This window comes from Cyrtonyx montezumae, unplaced genomic scaffold, assembly GCF_038088225.1.
Source record: "Cyrtonyx montezumae isolate F1298 unplaced genomic scaffold, pur_monq_1.0 scaffold_2, whole genome shotgun sequence".
Classification (NCBI taxonomy): Eukaryota; Metazoa; Chordata; class Aves; order Galliformes; family Odontophoridae; genus Cyrtonyx; species Cyrtonyx montezumae.
Genome location: NW_027071936.1, coordinates 12,327,720 through 12,349,222, shown reverse-complemented (window position 1 = coordinate 12,349,222; position 21,503 = coordinate 12,327,720). Strand labels below are relative to the sequence as shown.

At 36.7% G+C, this 21,503-nt stretch overlaps 1 protein-coding gene across 4 annotated transcripts in view; it reads left to right on the top strand.

Moving 5' to 3' along the window:
- LRBA (LPS responsive beige-like anchor protein) overlaps nucleotides 1–21,503 on the top strand; it is a 363,630-nt gene that overhangs the window by 294,004 nt on the left and 48,123 nt on the right. For all 4 annotated transcript variants that reach the window (XM_065736365.1, XM_065736363.1, XM_065736364.1 and 1 more), the window contains one exon: nucleotides 15,035–15,202. In XM_065736365.1, the coding sequence (XP_065592437.1) occupies nucleotides 15,035–15,202 (168 nt within the window). The remainder of the gene's footprint in view (nucleotides 1–15,034; nucleotides 15,203–21,503) is intronic.

Below are 21,503 nucleotides of genomic sequence, written 5' to 3'. Positions count from 1 at the left end.
TATAGCACCATCGATGATGACACAATTAAAGATTGATAATTATCAGGTTAGGTACAAAAGAATAACATGTAGAAATATGCAGACCTCTTTCTGAGTCACATTCAGATTCCTTGGAATGGCTTTGGTCGTTTCATGATTTGTCTTCATGCGACAAAACTGAGGAACACTTGGTTCCTATGAAATTTGGGATAAACATAATAGATTTACAAGTACTGGAGGCAGGAATTATATTAAGTCACGCAGTGAACGAATTCTGTCATGTCAGTGGCAAAGCTGTAACATAAAATCACTGAAAGTTTTCCTTTATTAATTGTTTCAGGTGCAGGACACTTGGTTAAGCAGTGTTGCAAGGTTTCTCTATCCTTGTACATTAAATGTGCAAGTACATTTGTACATTTATTATCAAATTTAACAGGATTTTTAGCTCTTTTAGGAGAAATATGGTCTGTAGTTTACGATCATTCCAGTCAAGCATTCTGGATGCTTTCATTTGTATGTCAAAGTTGTTGTTATGGATAGCAAATGTTACTGTCTGGCTGATTGCATGCTTAAGGGCGAACAGAGAATCCTTACTTTGTCTGAAAGATTTCTCAGTGAGGAGTTTTCCAGTGTGTGTTTTTCCATGTTGCCCCATCCCTGGAACAGGCTGCCAATATTACTGCAATATAATTTGGCTTGGAGAGAGTAAGGGAGGGTTTTTATTGTATGTATAGTGGGATTTGGGTTGGTTGCTTTGATTTAGTTCTGTTCGTCGCTTTTTAGTTTAAATTGTATGATTAATCATTTCTTATAACCATTTATACACTTACTTTTTTGACACAGGAATAATTCTGGTGTGTGTGTTCATGCTAAGGGAGCCAGCAGCGCTTATCTAATAAAAAAAACCCACTTGTGTGGGGTGGCTGCATGTATATCCACTTTGATGTTTTATTTAATTACAAAGCATTTGCATGCGGGGGGGGGGGGTTGATGAAGCATTTTTTGGTGAAAAAAGTGCATTATAAGCTATCCAGTTTAAAATTAGCTTCTAGTTTGGAGTTATAAATATTTGGAATATTCTGCATTAAGGCTGATGTAGTCAACCAGAAATACTTGTCCTTTGTGCAAGTCCCTACATTAAATACATGAGGAATTCAATGAGACCAGTTTGACACAGAAGTTTGTCTTACTTTGGATTCCTTTGTAACAAGCAGCTACTCCCTATCTAATTCTTGCTTGATAAGAATTCTATCATCAGTTTGTCATAGGAAAAAAATACTTTTCAAATGTGGTTCTCTAGTTATAGTCACCACAATATTATAAAGAGCAGGAGAATAAGGCCAAAGACCTTCCTAAGGAGCACTGTTTGTTTTTCTTGTTTGTTTTTGCTTTTTTACTTTAATCCTCACAGTTTTTGTAATCACTTATTTCAAAACCTGAGGTAGTTGCAGGGCGGACGTGTCACTGAATGTGGAATTGAAAACCAAATGTTTGATTAAACAAAATGGCTTCCTTGAATCTTCTTCAGCGATGCTGTAAGGAAAAAGAGTCTCCCTATGTTGAATTATCACATACGTCATTAAGGAAATGTATGTGGCTTCAGTAATTTATGAGTGTAGGGCAAAAATGAGTTTTCTATTCAGAAATAAAATTCACTGCTGTCTTAAGTAACCAAGTCATATAATTCTCCTAATGACGGGTTTGATGAATAACTGTTTGCCCTTTGCTCACTGTACCAATTCTGAACTTGTCTGATCACCTCCAATTTATTTCCTACGGGTATAATACTATACTGTGTTGTATTTTGTTTCAAACAAAAAAAAAGGTATGGAAAGAGTGGGAATCAGTCATTAAGATGCACACTTGTAAGCACTGATCAGGTCTGTTCTTTGATGAGTAAGGCTGCAGTTACATTTATAGTTCGTATACTCTTACATTTTGATGGTACTTCTGGTTCCTTTTCTTAGTTTGCAAGCTAGAAGTTCTTGGCAAAGCTGAATATACAAAATAAATATAAGCTGCATGGCAAGGATGAGTCCCTTCAAGGAGAGAGGAGACAATGACCTAATGCAGTAATGATTTTAGCTGTTCACAGGCATCCCTTTTTTGTCTCGATTTGTTAAATTACCTGACGTCTGCATGTGTAATTTAAACAAAATTTTGTGCTCTACTCTTTCTTCCTTTGGAGCTATCTTCTCAGGGAGAAGGATGATAAATGGAAACATAAACACAGCGTGAGAATGTGAACTAGTTCCCAAACATTTCAGTGGTTTTTATAAACAACTGGTCATTGTTACCTTTTGCTGGATTACAGTTTGCCTTAGAACAACAGTGCTCTTCAGCTGCATTACAAAGTTGATTCTAAATGTTTTAGTGTAGTTGCTTAACGGCTTTAATGTTTAAATAATGGTTATATAATTATACAGTGTTTAAACAATTAGCTTTTAAGTCTAGCAATAAGCCTACATTTTATATACATACTACCAAAAATGATAATTAATCTGTTTTTTAAAGATTCAAGCTGACCTCGATGTGAGCAACTGCAGTTTAGGGGCATTTGTTTTGATTTTAAGATTTTAGTTTGAACACTCTCGTTTTCATTTTGAACATGGGTGGAGATTCCCACTGTTATTCTGCAAACACAGAAATGATCAGGTGCTGTTCTGTTGTGTTTTTGTTTTTTTTTCTTTCTGCTCCTGATGTTGAGCATTCTTTGTGCTTTGTGTGCCCTCTTCTCTCTGATAAGAAGCGCCAGTTTGTATCTCTCTGGTCTCCATAAGCGCCTGGGGTTGTCTGAGCCTGGAACTGGAGTGCCTTGGAGAGGAAGAATTAACATCACAGTGTGTTACTTGTCCCCTAACCCATTGTGGCAGCTGTTGATTTATATTTTGAAACAAAATACAAAACAACAAAACAACAACAAAAAAGACACAATGAATCAAGATACCGGTTAGTATTTTGTTGGGTCTTAAATAAGTAAATAAAGTCTCCTAATACCTTAGCTCTTCTATTTGTGCTTAAATCGTGGTTTGGTTGCCTTTTAAAACAATTATCACAGGCCTCCATTTTTAATGTTTATGACCTGCATGCACACAGTGGTTAACTGAAGTATCGTTTGTATGTGCAATTGTTGAACACAGAAGCAGAAGGCCTATGGACAAAAATACGTGCTTTAAAAGTTAAATACATTTTTTTCTACTTTATAGTAGCATTTCAGGAACCATATTTTATACCTAGACTGCAGTTTAATTTTAAATTCTGTACTTCTCTAATGACTTTCTAATTTACACAGTTTTTGTTTCACTGTCAAAACATTTAATTGTATCATGTCTTGAAGGTGTAAAGCTGTCAAATAAATCAGAGGCTCAGTATAAACATTTAGTGAATTGCTTCTGCTACCATACTGTAGTTGTTACTGGGCAGCTAGTGGAACCTTTTTAAAGCATTTGCTCAGCAGGTAAGGGACAACACTGGTAGAATGAATTGTTGATTGCTTGTAAAGCAGCAGGTAGTAATACCCTTGCTCTTTGTAATTCCGCTTTGTAAAATAAAGTGGCGAGATGGCAAAGGAAGCGTGCGGTGAGTGTAGCTGCCAGTCTTGCTTCCAGAAGCAGGCGGGCACTGCTGCCTTGGTTGTGTGGCTCCCACTGCCGGAGGGAAACACTGCTGCTGGGCTGGCAGCAGGTGGCAATGGGCACGGAATGGGGAAGCCACGGGCTGCATTGCTGAATGAAGGCCTGACTGTCTGCCATTAAGAAACCTACTGTGCAACCCAAACCAAACGAAAACGTTTTAACTTGATATGAAAAAGGCTTTCTGAAGCACGGTTTCCTTTGTGCCCGTGTTGTGCTCTGGAGTTAATGCAACCCTACAGGCTCACCAAAATGGGGGCTGGATGAAGTAAATTAGTTCTACTTTGAAGCCTTTATTTTCTCCTCCTTTCAAAATGAATGGGGAGGCCCTTGAATGAAAGCTGCTTTTCATTAGTGCCACCAAATACCTATTTGAAAGGAAGAGCTCTTCTAACACATCCAAACACGAGAGTAAAGGAAAGCTTCCTTTTTCTACCAGAAGCGCATGGGCTGCACGGCTCCTCTCCTCCCTTTCCAGTCAGATGGTTTCAAATCGGAGTTAATTACCACTGCCATTTATTCCAGTCACCCTGTGTGCGGGGTGGCACGGCTAGGGGGGACCCCACTGGGCACTTGAGCCTCATTAGCAGGGCTTGTCCTGGCTGGCTGGGCTGGGCCCCCCACAGCTCCTGCTGCGCTCCTTCGCGCCCACAAACCCTGCCTGCCTGCTGGCCTTTTGCTTGCCTAGGGGCAAGTCTGGGTTGGTGAATTTGTGTAACTGCTGCTGCTCCCCTGGAACACGAGTGCTTTGCCAGATGTGCAGAAATAGGTATTTTTCTCAAAAAAATCCTGTGCAGGTTTCCCTACGCCAGCCCTATGTGGGTTGTGGTTGTGGGAACAGCCCGTGTCAGATGAGCCCCAGCTATAGGTTGCCTTCTCACCTGTGGTTCTGCCAACCCCAGTTCTCTCCCCACTCCGAGGAGTTCTGAATTGGGCCAGTTGCAAGTGGAACACATCTTCTTCTTTTCTTCTTTCCCCCCCAAAATTAGAAGAACGTTTCTTTGCCATTTTGCATTAAAAAAGAAGGAAAAAACAAAAAGAAGTGAAGTAGGGCTAAATGTACAAATGTACTTTTTGAAAAGTGTTAATTTTCCTTAGGTTCTGCCTATGTGTTATATATGGACTTACGTTACAGGTATTGGACAATCTGTCTAAAACACTTTCAATAACTGTACATTGTAGTTACAGTGATGGGGAGCTAGGGGGGCCTTAAGCTTCCCTCGATAGGGTTACTCTTCCTTAGCAGCAATAACTAAGGCAAGGAATTGATGTTGTCCTTAAGCTTACCTTACTCTGGCTAAAAAAAGCTTGCACGCTGGAGTATGGGGGGTTATTTTAAAATAATCATTTTAGTCAGAATAAGTTGTTTTATTGGAATGTCGGTTGATTAAAACTTTATTGTAGTTTGGTTTTTACTCCTTAAAAACTTTGTGGTGGTGTCTGCTTGTTTGTTTTTTGTTTGTTTTGTTTTGACTTGATTTGTTTTTGGGTTTTTTTTTACACTTTTATCTTTACACTAGAAAGCTGTATTGTAGATCAGTTCCTTTAAGATTTGCCACCTAAATGCAGTTGGATAGATCTATCTGTGGGAATTCAACCTCTGAACTAGAAAATTTATTTGAGGATAGGAGTTATATGTTGTTTTTATTTTAGTTTTGCATTTCTATAAGCTAACATTTATGAAGAAAAAACTTATGTATGCAAGGGAAAATTTTAGGTTTTTCTAACATCTCATTTAGCTTATAGCTGAAAACAATTAGTTCATTGCAATGTTAATAACTTACCACATGGTTTTTCAGCGTGTAGCCTCCAAATGTTAATGGTATTCATCTCCTGCTCCCTTCCCACTAATATGGTTCATGGCAGAGTAATATGAAGGTTATGAAAAGTTTACTCCTGACTGGCTACAGAATGTCTGTTGCACTTGGAGGTGTTTACACCTTGATTTCCTGAGCGTGCTCGGTGTACTCAATATATCACTAGTCTTTTGTGTACAGCTGTCTTGGTGAAAATCTGAAGCAGTTTAGGTGAAGGGAGGAAATATAATCTAGGAGAAATTAAACTCACCACAAGAAAGCATTGTGTGTAAAACTGATTGAAACTCAACATGCAATGCATGATGAAATTAGAATTTAAAAAATGAAATTGCACATATCGCAAGGAAGGAAAATTTAAGAAGTAATTTACAGACAATATCAATTTTCAGTTTAACTTCTTTCACACTTTGAATCTGACCCCTAGGAGCTCTTTATTCTGGTACAAATTCCAGCAGTAGTCAAACGACTCCCTGGGAGTAGGTGACAGCTGAGGGGATTTGCTGGGACAGGGCATGGCTCACAGTCAAGGCTGGACAGCATCCTTCTTAATCAGAAGGCTGTGGAAGTGCTTGTGCTACAGGATTCAATAGAAGGTGACCCACTTGTCTGGATCCAGGCTTCCTGGTAGCTTACATTGCAAATTTGCCAGAACAAGATTTTAAATGAGAACCTGCTGTGTTTGGGCAAGTTTGCAGAGTGCATGTCATCTTCCAAATAGCGTCTTCCACAGATCTAATTTTTTTCCTACGTGCTAAAGGTAGAAGCTGTAGTTTGGGGAGAAAAGAGAGGAGCCAGTCCTTGGAACAGTTCCTTCTCTTTTATTTCTTGTGCCTAAAAATGCCTGTCTTTGAAGAACAGAAAAACTTTGAGAACTGTGGACTCTCAAACTGAACGATGTTTTTAATGAACAGATTCTTTCTCTGTCATTAAGTAAGATTTCTGCTGTTTCACTCCAGTTAAATGCTAAAGAGTGCAGTGTCTTTGCCAAACATACCTTATTTTGTTGTCATCAGAAGCAACCACAAAATGTCCTTATAAAAGATCAGGATTTGATTGTTGATAATTACTGCAAGGAAGCAAAACCCATGCTCTTATATGTGTTAGCTCAAGAGTGCGCTACACATTTGTGCCACGTGTTTATGTAGTGTTGTTTCCTATTTTTGTAACTGATTTATTCAGATGTGGTACCCTAAATGACTTCACAAATCTGTTCTCCAAAAGCTCTTGAACGCTTCCTATTCTGTGAAATAGCAGACAAGTCAGATTACAAGATCGAAATGGTTTGTCTGCCTGACTTGCATCTGAATTGTGTTTTGAATTTTAAATTCCTTGACCTTTTGTCATACTATTTCCTAATCTTAAATAAATTTTTCTAGAACATTTTTTCCCAGAACCAGCTTCAAAGACAAATTAGATTAGCCTGTACAACTCCTCTGAGATGTTTGCTTGTAGTATTTGCAGTGATCTGAAGACCATGTGTTCGCGACCATTTCTATCTCTTCTTACATGCATATTAATACTTGTTGATCATCACAGTCCTTGTGAATTGCACATACAACTGACACATCAAAGCACAGTATAAATGCTCCAAGCTGTTGAAACAGAGTGCAGAAGTAAAGCAACGGTTGACTTCTAGGGATTACTGAGTAAATAAAAAGGGAAAAATGTATGGGCACATTTAGGTGCAAAATACCTGGTAAAAAATGACCAGTATAACTTAGTGTGAAGTGTATTGTGCTGTTCTTAATCAAACTGTGTGTGAGGCAAAACTTTAATTTCAGGATTAAAAATGGGATCAAAACCTGTCGCACAGAGGCTCTTGCTTAACATGAAAGCTCTTTCAAGTGTAGTTTTGTCTGTGCTCGCACAAACCTTTTCTGCATTTCAATCTTTTGAGTTCAGTTTATGTTGCAGTCCCTTTCTGTACTTTTTCCTGTTTTCTTTAACCTTTGCTCCATGCAGTGAGATTCGCTGTACGTTACTCAACAGTTATACAAGCAATGTATTCGTTTAGAAAAAGCAAGCTAGAACTCCAGCACTTGATAAACATACTCTAGCCATAACACCTTTCTGAATTTCAGTTTGGTCTGATTAAGTCTCATGTGAAAGAATAGAAACTGCTTCAACCTAAAGCAAGCAAATTTTGCATGTTTTAATGTTTTGTAGTGTGCATTTTGCAGCTCTCAGAGAAGGAATCTGCCACGTTAAAAGGTGAATCTCTTTACTGTGACAAATGCTCTCACGGAAGTGTGTACTACTAGTGCCTTTCAGTTTGTCTTAGGCTAATACTTAAAGCAGCTGTGATGATAGTGACAAGGCAAGAGGAAATGTGATGCAGAACTTCACTGGTTAGGGAGGATTAAGTCAGTTAGCCAAACTGCTGAAAGCAGTATACCTGCACCGACCTGACAGGAAAGATGTGTTAGGTTGGCAGCTTTCTGAGCTAACCTGATTGCACAGCCATGCTGCCAGCTCAGTCAGCTCTGTCAGTACCCAGCACATCGCTGTGAAATGTAGTTGTATCTTGTGAGATTTTGTTGGATGTTTGTTGTTCTGTTTTTTTAATACAAGAGTTCATTTAAACTAATTTGGCTGAGCCAACTGTCCGCTGTGTGTAAAACTGTCTGTGCTTCCATGGGTAATAGGTTCCAGATCCAGGCTCAGTCTTGATGTGAGCAAGTGCTGGAGGAACTGAACGGAGTTGCTGAAATTCAGGGAGGAGGGAGCTTTGTGTGCCTTTCCAGTGCTGTATGTGGGGATTTTCACAAAGAATTCTCATCCAGACTGTCTTGGTCCTTAGATGTTAAGCCTTTTCTAGGAGGATGTAGCTGATATCCTAAACACACAAATAGTTCAGAGCAGAGAAAAGGTGAATATGATGGAGGAATCAGCAGCACCTCCTGCTGTTACAAAGACTTGTCTTTAGCCACGTTTGTAGTAAGAAGTGTTTATGGTGTAACTTGTTAGGATTTGATTTTCCCTGTGCCTTTGCAGGAGGACAAATGCAAGACATGCTTATGAATGAAGATGACCTTTTGTATGATTTTATAACTGTGATTAATTATGACTGTTACATATTATCTTCTGTGTAGGGCAATTTCACCAAATCTTCCTGATCCTTTCAGTTTCCAATCAGAATTCTGAATCTTTTCTACCTCTGGCTGGGAAGGGGTATTTCTTAGCATGCCTTTTGAAAAGCATCTGTGTTCTTATGGATCTGGTTGGCTAGGATGGGTTTTGCGCATTCTTGTTTTCGTTAGGAAAGGTGGCATTTTCACAGTGATCATTGCTGGAATATATGAATAAGTGAGGTAAGGCAGCATGTGAAATAATGATTCGTCACTTGTTGAGTACTGATGTGCACACTCAGTGAAAAAAAATGTACCTATGACATGTAACATGAGCACATTAGCCCTTATTCTGCAGTGTAACATCGTAACTACGCTGCTTTTGGTGCCCGAGTTGGCTTTCTTTACCCTACTTTGTATTTTCTTTACGTTACAATGTCACGTGTTGAGTCTTGTTTTTATGTCTGGTTTTCCAAATGTTCTCATACCCATAGTCTTGTAACGAACACTGTAAGACATCCTGCAAGCGAGGTGGGATGCTTTTCTTTTCCCTTCTGAGTTGCTCTCTTGTGAAAGCTGTGAAGTTGCTTGCAAGTTGTGCATCCACGTAAACGTTTTCATTACTGACACCAGGAGTTACGTGTCTAAACTTTTAAATTTAATGATAGAAATGCACCATTTGATCAATTTATCTGTATACCGTTCAAGGTAAATTGTAGCAATTTTGCTATAAAATACTGCTCTCAGGCTTGCAGTTTGTGTGGGTATGCTTAATCTTACTAAAAATATTTTTTAAGATTGATAACTGCCCTTTCTAGTAGAAACAGCTAAGAATGCTTTAGGGCAAGTTTTCACATTCACCTAAATTTTTAATCCCACACCCAGAGATAGACATTTCAAGTTGAGATTAAAGCTGAATTTCAAAGTATGTATGTATTTTATAAAATAAAAGCTGCACCAACTGTCTGGTTTGTTCATTTTTAACTACGAAAGAACAATGTGGACAGAATATAAAAATTACAGAAAGGAGTATGCAGGATAGTTAGTTAAACACTATACTAACTCCTGTTTAGTAATAGTTATAGACATTTGATGGGCTTTTGAGTCATTAGATTTCAAACTATTTTTCTTCTTTTACATGTTACTTTTGCAGAAATATATCTCAGCACAAAACAGTGTTTCATTAAGTCATACTGTTAGAGAAAAAAATCTCTATTTGCACAGAAATGTAATAGGAAAATAAGTTTGTCTTGCAGAGGTCTCAGATTATCGATAGCCTTTGTTCTATAAGGTCAGTCTTCTTGTGTAAAACATGAGTTAAACTTACTTATTAAGATTTTATTTTCTAGAGTTGTATTTCTTCTTTATCATGGTGACTGAGTAGAGAGATAAAATGCTAACTTAGGCTATAATGGTAACGATGAATACATTGGCAATGCACTTCTGGGCAGCATTTTTAACTTAAGGGGAACAAAAGTTAAAGGGAAATTAGATTGTCTCTGTAACTTGAGCTGTAAAGTAATTACTCCTTGTCTGAAATACTTTTTTTTTAATACAAATTATAAAATATAGTAAATAAAACTTGGTATCATCTGGTATAGTTGTAGCATTCTGCTTGGACACAGTTACATAGCAGCAAGTTAAAAACCAGTGAATGTAAAAAGTTTTATATATGGTTTGTACTTTTGAAATTTGCATTACCTTATACTAAACTTGGAGTTTATTCCTTAGTATATCTGTTCTTCTCTTCCTCCTCTTGATATCGTCCAGGCAGGCTGGGATTCAGTATCTTTGTAGAAGTTCTTAATACTTTTACAAAATCTCAGCTGTGTATTCAAGAGATCAAGTAGTGTTTGTGATGTAAGTATATTTTGGTAACTTGCTTTTAAGTAGTGGTGGTTACTGAGAAAGTTCAAAAGATAAAGCCGGTACTTCAAGGGTTAATATGTTATTAGGAGGACAGGAAATCTGGCAACTATTGCAGAAACTAGACCTAATGGTGCACACAAACAATTTGTCAGTCTTGGTAAATGTGAATAGCTTTCCGCAAAGTGGCTGCTTTTGCTTTGTTTGAGAAGCCTAAACTTTTCCTTTTTGGACTTTAAATCTTAGAAGTGAAATGTGATCCACATATTGAATCAAAATCATTTAATTCAAAACATATTTTGATTGGAACAAAGTTGACATGGAAAGAAACTCTAGAATAATAATAAAAAAAAAGTTGAAAGGACTTTCTATCATGTATTTAGCAGGAAAATTTGAAACAGTTCTAATTAGGCTGAAAAAAACAGCCTTCTTCATTGTAACTTAGAAAGGTCATATATCAATGTTAAGGCAGCATTACCAGCTAGTGTCTGAAAGCCTGCACATGCAAACGTAATTCAGTTGTTTGGTTTATTTTTTTTTATTATTTTTTTTTTTCAAATGTATGTGCACAGAGCAAGCTAGAATACAGACTTAATGAGCCTAAAATAATTGCTTGGTACTTGACTTACGTGTGTACTACGTTGCTCTCGAGAAGAGTATTTTTCATATTGAAGTTGTGTTTGTGCTAAAAACGATTGAAATCTTAGTTCATACTTTTCTGTTTGTACGTTAATGATTTTAAAATGTAATGTTGGTGTTTTTTTTTTTTTAATCCTCTGTTATAACAAGTGTTCCAAAGGAAATTGTGTGCTTCAGAGAGGAATTAGAATATATAGCCTCCTTGAGATAATAGGCAATTATTTGTACTTGAGATTTGTCATTTCTTGCCTGCCAATGTAGTACATTCCTGGACGTTTATTTTTAAAATTGAATAGAAAAAATTATCCCTGGAGAAACAGTTTTGCTGTCTTTTCAAAAGTTTCTACTTCGATTTTAACTACATGAACTTCATTTTGTATAGGCAGGACTTCAATCTCTTGAAATAAGGGTTGCATGTGTGCTTTAATCAGTGCAGGAATAAAGGGAGCAAGCTTGTAGTCTTACATTTCTGACTAGCTTGATTATGGATAAATTCCTGTGCTCGTGAAAAGAAATACTCTCTAATACTTTCATCTTATTTCAGCATGTGAGCATCTCATTCTCAAGTGTATGTTAATTTTCAGTAGACATAATTTCATGTACTGTGTGTCCTTAGAGGCATACTGAAATAAAGGACAAAGAAAAGTAGAGGGCTAAAAGCCCACGGTAATTTCTTAACAAATACAAGTCATGATCCAAATCCAGAGGTATAAGGTTGAGGAGTTATACCACGGTAATATTTATATTTATTAAAAACAAAAACAAACAAAAAAGGATCATATTTTCTAATGTGCTAGGTTTTTTTGTTTGTTTGTTTATTTCTGCTGCTTGACTGTTTTGCTGAATCCTTTGTATGAGTGTTGCATTGATTATCTCCTGTCTTCAGCAGGCTATTCTCTGTTCATTCCTTTCAGGCATAAAAGAATGCGCACAAATTACTGCGTATCAGAGTAATTCTTGAAGAAACTATTTAAATTACACTTTGTGGTATCAGATTATATCAGTAAAAAATATTTGAGAATAAACAAAAATTTCCTGATAAAATCCAAGCTTCAATTTGTTATTTCTCAAGTGTTTCTTGAAATGGAAGTTACTAATAGGTGTTTGTGTTTGACATCTGTGTACTGTACATTTTAGCATATCTGAAATGTTTTAGTCTCTGCCTAATACATCTCATTAAAGGAACAGATATCAGCCCCAGGACAGTTTGTCAAAGTTAATACGAGTCCCTGTGGGCCACACTGACAATTTGTGTGGGGCTTCACATGACAGTCTTTTCATGGTCTTATTTGCTCCTTAACAATTGGGGATTAGTCACTGATTTATTTTACAATAACTCAATTGGGCTGAACAGTACTGTGTGAGGCTGGAGTTCTTGGAGAGTTTTCTAGTTTTATGCATTTTGCTGCAAGCACTCAGTGGGTATAAGTGATGCACTCAGCCTGTGCTGAGAGTGCTATAGCAATTGATCGAGGAGTATTAGGAGCAGCATGGGAGGGATGCTCCTATCCCTTAGCGGCATGCCATATTTAACTTGAACCTTAAAGAGCACTGTCTGTCCTAGGTGCTTAAGTAATCCTAAATGCCTAGCATTCTGTACCCTTGATTTAGTTTCACAAGAGCCAAGAATTAACAGTAATAAGTTTTTTAGCGCTTTTTAGCGCTTGATATTCATGCACATTGGAACTTATGCACGTTTTGGATGGTTTTAAAGTGGCACCCACTTTTAAAGAGTACAATCCTGACTGTGAAGTGTGTCACACATGGGTCCATTGAGTTGTTTTCCTTGAAAATCTGCTGTATTTTATAATTGGTGTGCAGCCTGTTAACTATTGTTCCTGCAAGTATGGTATCACAGCATAAGCACCTCCCTGCAACCAAGAGCTTAACTGTGAACCTGGATTGACAGCCAGGCTTATTTATCATCTGAATTTGTGCTATATTTGGTCAGTCGTTCAGGGTCCTGGGTATTGTTGTTGACTGTAGTCATTTTTTGTTGAGTCTTTGAGTCTGTGATTTGGCAAATGAGGAAAATGGTCTACTGTGGCCTAATATGGAAAAGAGAAATAAATGAGAATTACCTAGTTTTAAATGCCCATAAGTTACAACTGTAAATTAATTTTAATCTTGAAAAGGAGTACATTCAGGATGACTGCCATGCACGCCATGAATAGGCCAAGTGTATTTCAGTTTTGCTTTTTTTAAAGTCAGATTTAGATGTCTGCTAATCTGAGGAGACTACAGAGTGATATTCCTTCAGTTATTTGAGTGCTTCGTGAGTATAATATGACCCTTTGCAAGTTAGCTGTTGAAGAAAAGGAAAAAAGGAACAACTTCTGTACATATTAACCGCATATATTATGAAAAGTCACAAACCCTTAAAGCCTTTTTTTCCTGACATAAAATAACAGTAAGTATGTTTTAGGGTTAATTTTATTTTTTTATCAAGATAGCAAGAAAATTAATTTCTATCATTGTCATTTGCTGAGCGCCATAGAATTTTATGGCTGCACATTGTAGTATTACGGACACTCATGAGACTCCTGACTGGTTTTATCTTATTAAACAATTTTGAAATCATTAATTTTTAATTGGCCTGCTTGTGGTTTTTTATAGTTTTAATTGTGTCTCTCTAATTTTTTTTTTAATTAAAAAAAAAAAAAGTAAAGATGAAAAACATCCTGTCTAAGCAATCCTGTGATATAGGATTTTTTTTGAAGAGATACTACACTTTGTAGTAATTCATTCTGAAGAATGCTTTCAGCAATTCTGTTGCTGGGAATCCTAATAAAAATAATAATAAAAAAAGAATGATATGAAGTAGGAGATAGGTACAGGTCTTTTCTTGATTGAAAGTTCTAATTAAGTGAATCGAGGAAAATTAACTGAAATTAGCTGTCAGAAAGTCACATTTAAATGAGTGATGATCTGACGTGGCAGTAAACATTTAAATGATATAAATTGCCATTTAAGTGTATGGTTTAATGTTTGTCATGCATTAATATGACACAAGACTGCAGTGACAATCAAGCAGCTTGCTCTAATTTGAACATATTTAGGGCTTTTGTGTGGTGTGCACCACACAAATTAAGACAATTGCTGTTTTTATGTGTCAATTTAAATGTTGTTTTCATGCATCGGTTAATGAAACCAACCCATCATTTCTCTGTGCAACTTGCAGAGTGATTTCCAGATTAATTTTAACATCCTCTGCTCAAAATTAGGAGTTTCCTTTACAAGAAAAATGCTATTAGTTTCTTCAGATAAAGTGAATATCAGATTTAGTTAGGTTGTTCATCTACTCGTTAAAATAAGAAAAATATTGAATCCTCTGTGTAAAACAGAGAAAACGAGTCCTGCTAGTGATTTAACCTAGATGTATCAACTCTTTAGATTGCAATATTGTATTTTAATATATTTGTGCTATGTCTAATAGCATTAAGGAGAGATTTAGTACTGTTGGGTGTTTTTGTCTTGAGGATTGGACTGTGATCAAATAAAATGTTCAGCAAAGTGACTAGATCATTCAGCATACTTGCTTCTGTGTAGACTCGTATTAAGGAAACATACGAGAAATACATAAAAGTAATATGAAGCTGCTATTCCATCATGTAAATCCTTTGTATCGTAACTTGCCTAGTTAGTTCACTTTTCTCTAATCTATCAGTCTGCTGTTTATCTGTCACAGTCAGATTACCATGCTGTTATTCCTTGTGCAGGGAACACACAGAAAAATGTTGTTTCGTCTTGAGAGTTTATAAAAACACTCTGGCTGCCTGTGTAAACAGCAAGCTCTTAGAGTCAGCGGGGAGAAGGGGAGAAGAGTTAGTTGGCAGACCTATCTGTCACAGGGCCCGTATATATTTATATGGGTTCTGGTAGAATTTCTGAAATGCTGTGAAATGTTGTGAATTTTGTAACAAGATTTGTTAAAATAACTTTGTGTAGTGTTTGAAATACACTTCTAATACTGAGAAATGCTGACTGTATGTCAAGGTCATGTTTATATATTTTGCATGTGTTTTTATTACAGGCATTAGAAAGTGAGTTTGTTTCCTGCCAGCTTCACCAGTGGATTGATCTGATTTTTGGCTACAAACAGCAAGGGCCAGAGGCTGCCAGATCCCTGAATGTATTCTACTATTTGACATATGAAGGAGCTGTTAATTTAAATTCAATAACAGATCCTGTATTGAGAGAGGTAAGTTGTTTTTCTTCTAATACAGAAATCAAAATTATTAGTTAAACACTACACTGCTGAAAGTGTAAAGACTATGTTTTAGGTCTGCCACTGAATGTTCAAAATCTTTGCTTTCTTTAATGACTTGATTACAGTCAGTCAAATGTAAGGTGCCTCAAACAGTCATCGCAGCATGCAAAATTTTGTGCACCTAGATTCAGCACACCAGCATAAAAATAAGCGTTCAGAGGCTGCTTCACTTGGTATGAGCGCAGTCATTTTGTTCACTAATTATGTGCTCTTAATGGGAGTAGACTGTGAGCAATCCTGATTTGGTTTGCACTTTTGAATTAACTTTCACAGTTTTAATAATTGTCTTCTAATGCAATCTTGCATACGGTGTACAAATCAAGCACTCTGTAGTTTTGTAGCTTCCATAATTTTTATTTGTCTTGCTATTGAATTATTACTAACTTTTCATTTATTTTTCATAAGAAAAACTAAATATTTTAACATTGGAAAAATTGAGTCTTCTACTCAGGCTCAGCACTATTTAGGAAAATCTATTTGATAAAACATCTTATTTAATAAAACATCATTGTGGTGTTTAGAAACCCTTCTTCCTCCACCTAAGCAGCTGCCTTCTAAAAGAAGAAAAAGAGAGCTGAGGAAGGTGATTAAAAGCCATTTTACTCATAAGTATTCAGGCAGTGGACAACTGTAATTATATTAAGTATATATTAATTATATTAATTATATAATTATAAATTTAATTAGTACTTGGCAGTAAAATATTCTGAGTCACTGAGAACATAGTGATATGAATGCTATTAACAAATCTCTTTGAAAGTGTGGCTAGATGTATACTGGCATAAGCACATTTGAAAACACATTTAAAAGAAAAAAAGATATTTGTGTTTTCAGATATTATGCTTAAAGTTTGCTGCAGAATTCTAGGCTAAAGCTAATTTTTCATCATTTTGTGATTGCTGAAAGATCTGAGAAGTAAGTATTTATTATTTTCAGTAGTACTTTTTTTCTGTACCTATCAGCTCTCTGGCTGCTGGGGCACCTTACCAGCCTCTGTAGAGAAAGTCATGTCCTAGCCTCAGCATGGGTTGTAGCTCGCAGGTGGGTGCAGTGGTCTGGGGGCACACAAGGGATTTAGAGGTACACAAGGGTTGGCTTAAGTAGCAAAAGTCGGGGCTGGATGTTGGTGTTATTTGGAATACAGTCAGTCTGCAGTCGTGATCTTGGTCCATTTTTGAGCTATTACTTATCAGACTTTGCATATCACTTCATTCACTTGCACTAAGAAAAACCTACTGGAATTCCTGGCTTTTAAGGAAAAATTGTATTAGCCAGATTGGAAACAGTTGTTGACCCGTGGGTATTACATGATACTGTTCACCCTGTCACTTTTTTGTTTAATTGATAATGTTTATCACTATTTCTTTTTACACTGTCAAAGAAACACTCTTATTGCATATTGCCATCTATTAGACTCTCAGAGTGCTAAGTTTATGTGAGTTCAGAAATAGACTGCGTATTGTGTTAGATTATCTCTCAAAATAACTGACTTCCCAAGTAGTCAATGCATATGGTTCGCAAAAACATAAAAATAGTTTCTCTTCATAAGATTATGAAACAGTGAAGCTAAAAATCAGGATACTACTAATCAAAAGAACAGGTTTCCAGACATGTATTTCATGTAATTTTCAGCAGAAAAATGTGATTCGAGACCAAGAAAGTCACAAATGTGTCTGGAAGTGTGGGTAATCTCTGTTAGAGTTGCGTTCTGTACTTCTGTAAATACATTACTATATTTTGTAAACAAGTCTTTTGGGTTTTCAAGTAATCTTCTTAATTGTACATCACTATGACATTTCTTATTTTTGATTTGTTCTGTACATCCTGAACTGAGTGGTGTATAAAAATGAAAAGGAGAGAGAGGAAAGCAGGGATGTTGAGTTTTTAATAATGCTAGTTTACAGCAGGAGAATTATGAAGCAATACCAGTTGTGCAAAAAATACGCACTGCTAAATGCAGACAGTAGAACCACTATTAAATGTAATATTTTCATTCTGAATTACTTGAAGATTGATCCAATAGAGTCTTTTTATTTAGTAATTTCAGCCTTATTTTTATAGCAGGTTTGAGACTATTGCAAGAGTATAAAGATTCCTATTCAGTAAAGCTTCGCTTCTTACTTGCATGTGTTCTGTGACAGCATATTTTTGTATTATATACACGTGTATGTGCAATTTGAACTGGTACATATGATCAGTTCTGGGATGATATTGATAACCCTCCAAAGAGATTTAATGAGTGTCATCACCAGTGGTGAGTTATTCTGTTTTTACTTGTGAGTAAAGATGAAAGTAATAAAAAATCTGCTTGTGCATATATCTATGTGCATAATCATTCTCTGTATATGTGCTAAATGAATTTATCATGCACCTTTGACAGCCTCACCTTCTTCCTGCTTACTAATCCATCTCCCTGAGGACATACGCTAACATTCGGTACTGCCAAGCAGTTTCAATCAGCATTTATTTTTCTCCTTCAGTCAGCTAGCCAGAAAATATTTCTTCTTTTTTTCCACCAAATTCCTGGTTAGAAGCCAAATGAGTTTCTGATCTGGACAATTAATAGTATTTTTAGGCAGGCATGACACCGCAGATTTACTATCTGTTTATTAAGGAGGTATTAGACCAGAAATTTTCTTCTAGATTTCTGGGCTTTGGAAAAGATGCTTTCAGCTTTCTTCTTGTGATGAAGTTCAAGGCTTTGGACTTAATATTTTGAAAGTTATAGTGGAATATATATTTTTTTCCTTTGAAAATTTAAACCAAGGATAATCTTCATTGTATTCTGAGAGTTACAACTTACCAAGTCTTAGATATTATGTGGCAAATAGTAGCATGTGTTTAAACCATGTCGGTTTCTGTGCTAAGGTGATCTCTGAGAATATACGCTACCCCCCCTAGACTACATCAGTAATGAGATGCCTATGATGCATGTGTTTCTGAAGTATCTTTGCAGATAAATATATGTATATTGGTGACCTAACCCATCAGGAGAGGCCACACACAATAATAGAGGAAGGAACTGAGGAGTGGAGGAGTTCAGGTTAATGCAGAATTTCCTTAGGTCTCCTAAATGGCTCCAACTGGCACCTTTATTTTTATAGGCAGTCAGGTTATATATATTACAAGAAGGAAGCACTCGTCTAGGAAGGAAAACTGCTTGATTAAAACCATATTCCAACTTACTTTTTTTTTTTACTGGAAATGTAGAACTTTACATCCCTTCATACTGCTGCAAACAATTTTTTCCTGTAATTCTTTCTGCTTATGGGAATAAAAGATGTAAAGTATTTTGAAGGGATCTGACTGCTATAATCGAAAATTTTAAACTAAAATGCAAACCATGGGCCACATGCTACCTTTTGGCAGATAAACCCCGGGGAGTGCAAAGCTTGCATAATTCAAAGGCAAATCTTAGGAGGAGGGGAGCAGATCAAGAGCGGAGGGTTTGAGACGAAGAAAGTGGGGGAAGGGAACTACAGCCAGGAGAAGGAAGGCAAGAGATCCAGTGTGCCTGCTGGCATGTCCGTGCACACGTTGTCTCTGCTGAGACCATTCCTTCTTCGTCACCATTTTTTTCTCTAGCCGTTTTAGCAGCATTGTCATTGACTCCAATTCTTGTACTTGTGCACCCTGCTGAAAGAAGTTTCAAGTGCAGAAGAAACTTGCAGTTTGGTGACAAGCAGTAAATATCACATCTCCTTCCAGTGGAAAATAGGGTATTTGCCAGCAGAGGTATGCTGTGTATACCTTCTGTTGAGTGTGCCTTGAAAACCCTATTTTGGTCTGTGGAACTCACTGTCATAAGATTTGCTGTGGAAGGTTTTATGTTTTGTTGCCTGTATGGAAGAGGCAAGTAATCACAGCACCACAGATAAATCCAGCAGTTTCTGGAGAGAATTTGCAGCACCTTCTTATCACAAATTCTGTTCTCTTTTTGAAACAGCTGTCCAAGAGTGTTTTAAAAAAATGGAATTAGTTCTTTGCCATCCAGACGAGTAACTGATGAAAGGGTGAAGCACAATCCATAAAAAATAATTTGTATCTTGGACTGATTTGCATTCTCTTACTTTCTCAGTCAGAAGAATAGAAATTCTTACATCTCTGACACAGAGTAAGAGAGGATCATCATGAATTTGGAAGTCCATTTCTCTACTCACACCCCTGTGTGGCTAGCATAAACACCTCGTGAGCTTAAAAGGAGAAAGTCAGTAGGCAGAATGCAAAATATTGCTTGGAGAATATGTCCATTTACTGCAGGAAGCCCTCAACCTCGGGGGATATACTAAATTTTGTACCGTACTTACCAAAAAGCATCCAGCTGTATTATGTGAATCCATTTTGAAAATATCATTTGACATTATAATTGTAGGCGGTAATTAAGGACGACTGATGATTTTTAAGTTAGCAGTAATAGTATGAAAAAGATGAGGGTAAATTTTATCCAATTAGTATCTCAGGTACTTTCATTAAAAAGCAATTTGCATATAGCCACAGACGATTCAGCTTTCTCTCCCTTGCAGAGAAGATTCCATTTTAGTGCATTTGTGTAGTCTGTTTAACATTAGGAAGCACAGCTTTCTCCATTCTGTCGGCACCTTTCTTTGTACCACTGATATTTTATTTCCATGTGAACTGAGGAGTTTCAAAAATGTCTTTCTGTGAAGAATCAGCTTGGACATAGCATTTGGTACTTTATTTGAACGTGCCACTTCTGATTATGTAAAGAGAGAAAATAATTCTTTTATTTTCTGTTTTAAAGCATATGGCATAAATTATTTTATGGATAATAGCTTTTAAATGTTGCCCTAGATTAATATCTTTGGGTAAGTTTTATGCATCTCAGACCTATCTCTTAAGAGTCTAATTTTATTTTTAAATATTTACAATTTCAGAGACTTCTGTGCTTTCCAAAAGGAGTTACAAGGATGTTTAGTTTACATGACCCCAGTTTCATGACAGCAGTAGCAGATCTGATATCTTATCCCAGAGAAAGCATTTTTGGCCTCTCTTTTAGCTGTGTTCGTGGTGGGAGTTAATAGCATATTTCAGCTCTAACTCAGCTGGAGAACTCTGACAGCAGTGAATCTTTCACAAAGTATAAACACAATTTGTATTTATAGCATAGTTAACATTCAGTAAATGGGAAAATGATCAGTCTGGTTTTAGCAGGTTGGGCAACAGTCTTTGTTGTGGCTGTGATGAGTTTTAAAAAGCAGGATAAAGTGATTAGAAAACACTGTCATTGAGCAGTAAATTGAAATGTGTTTAATACAGTAAGTTACAAATTCAGGCAGGCAAAACTCAGACTGTTGTTGAAACAATCTTTGAATCATCTCTGGCCTGAAGTGTGTTGCACAGATGGTATGCTTGATGTTGTGCAACACAGGAACAGCATGAAAAGCCAAATAAATGTTAAGATGTGGTCTAATTCTAATTGAAAAACAGTATTAAAATATCTTATGCAACCAGAGTTAAAGAGTATATATTTTAAGTAAGCATAGTGACTTAATGGCTACGAAGAGGCGTACTTGTCAACTGCGAGCAAGCCCTCATCTCCTCTGGTTGATGGTGGAGAAGAAATGTGTAGTGAAGACAGAGTTGCTGTTGTGAGTGTGTGCCCCTGTTGCACAAAATCAGCTTGGCAGGATTTTGGGGCACTGATTGGGATTCTCCTACGAAAAAATGAGTGTTCTCTTCTGGTAAGCGAAACAGGAATATGAAAATACCGGGAGCATCGTTCCTGCCACCAGTTCATGTCATTTTCCTATGAATTCTCACATCTCTGCTTACACTGTTACCTATCTGTGGTGTTTGAGTAAACAGGCAAACTGGATATAATCAAGAGTTTGCTGTGATGTGTGGGAGGTGTGGCACTTCTTTGATTCCATTTAGCCCGGAGTTTGACATGACAAATGGGGTTTTATTGCCTTTGTCTTAACTTTCAGATTTGCTGCAGTGCCTAGGAAAAAATAGAAAAATATCATTTTGTTTCAGTCCAGAAAAATATCTGTGACCTGAGCATTCTCTTCATTACACAATTGATTGCAATTTTATTTGATGATCAGAGGGAAAGGGGTAATATTAACTAAAGTTGGTCTGAGGTACCTGATGTATAAGGACTAAAGAAAATAAGAATTACACAACTGGTTTTACTAGAAATTTACTTTCAACTTCATGGAAAGAGGAAACTCATGTAAATTAGTTCTTCAGCTCAGAATGCTTCTTTTTT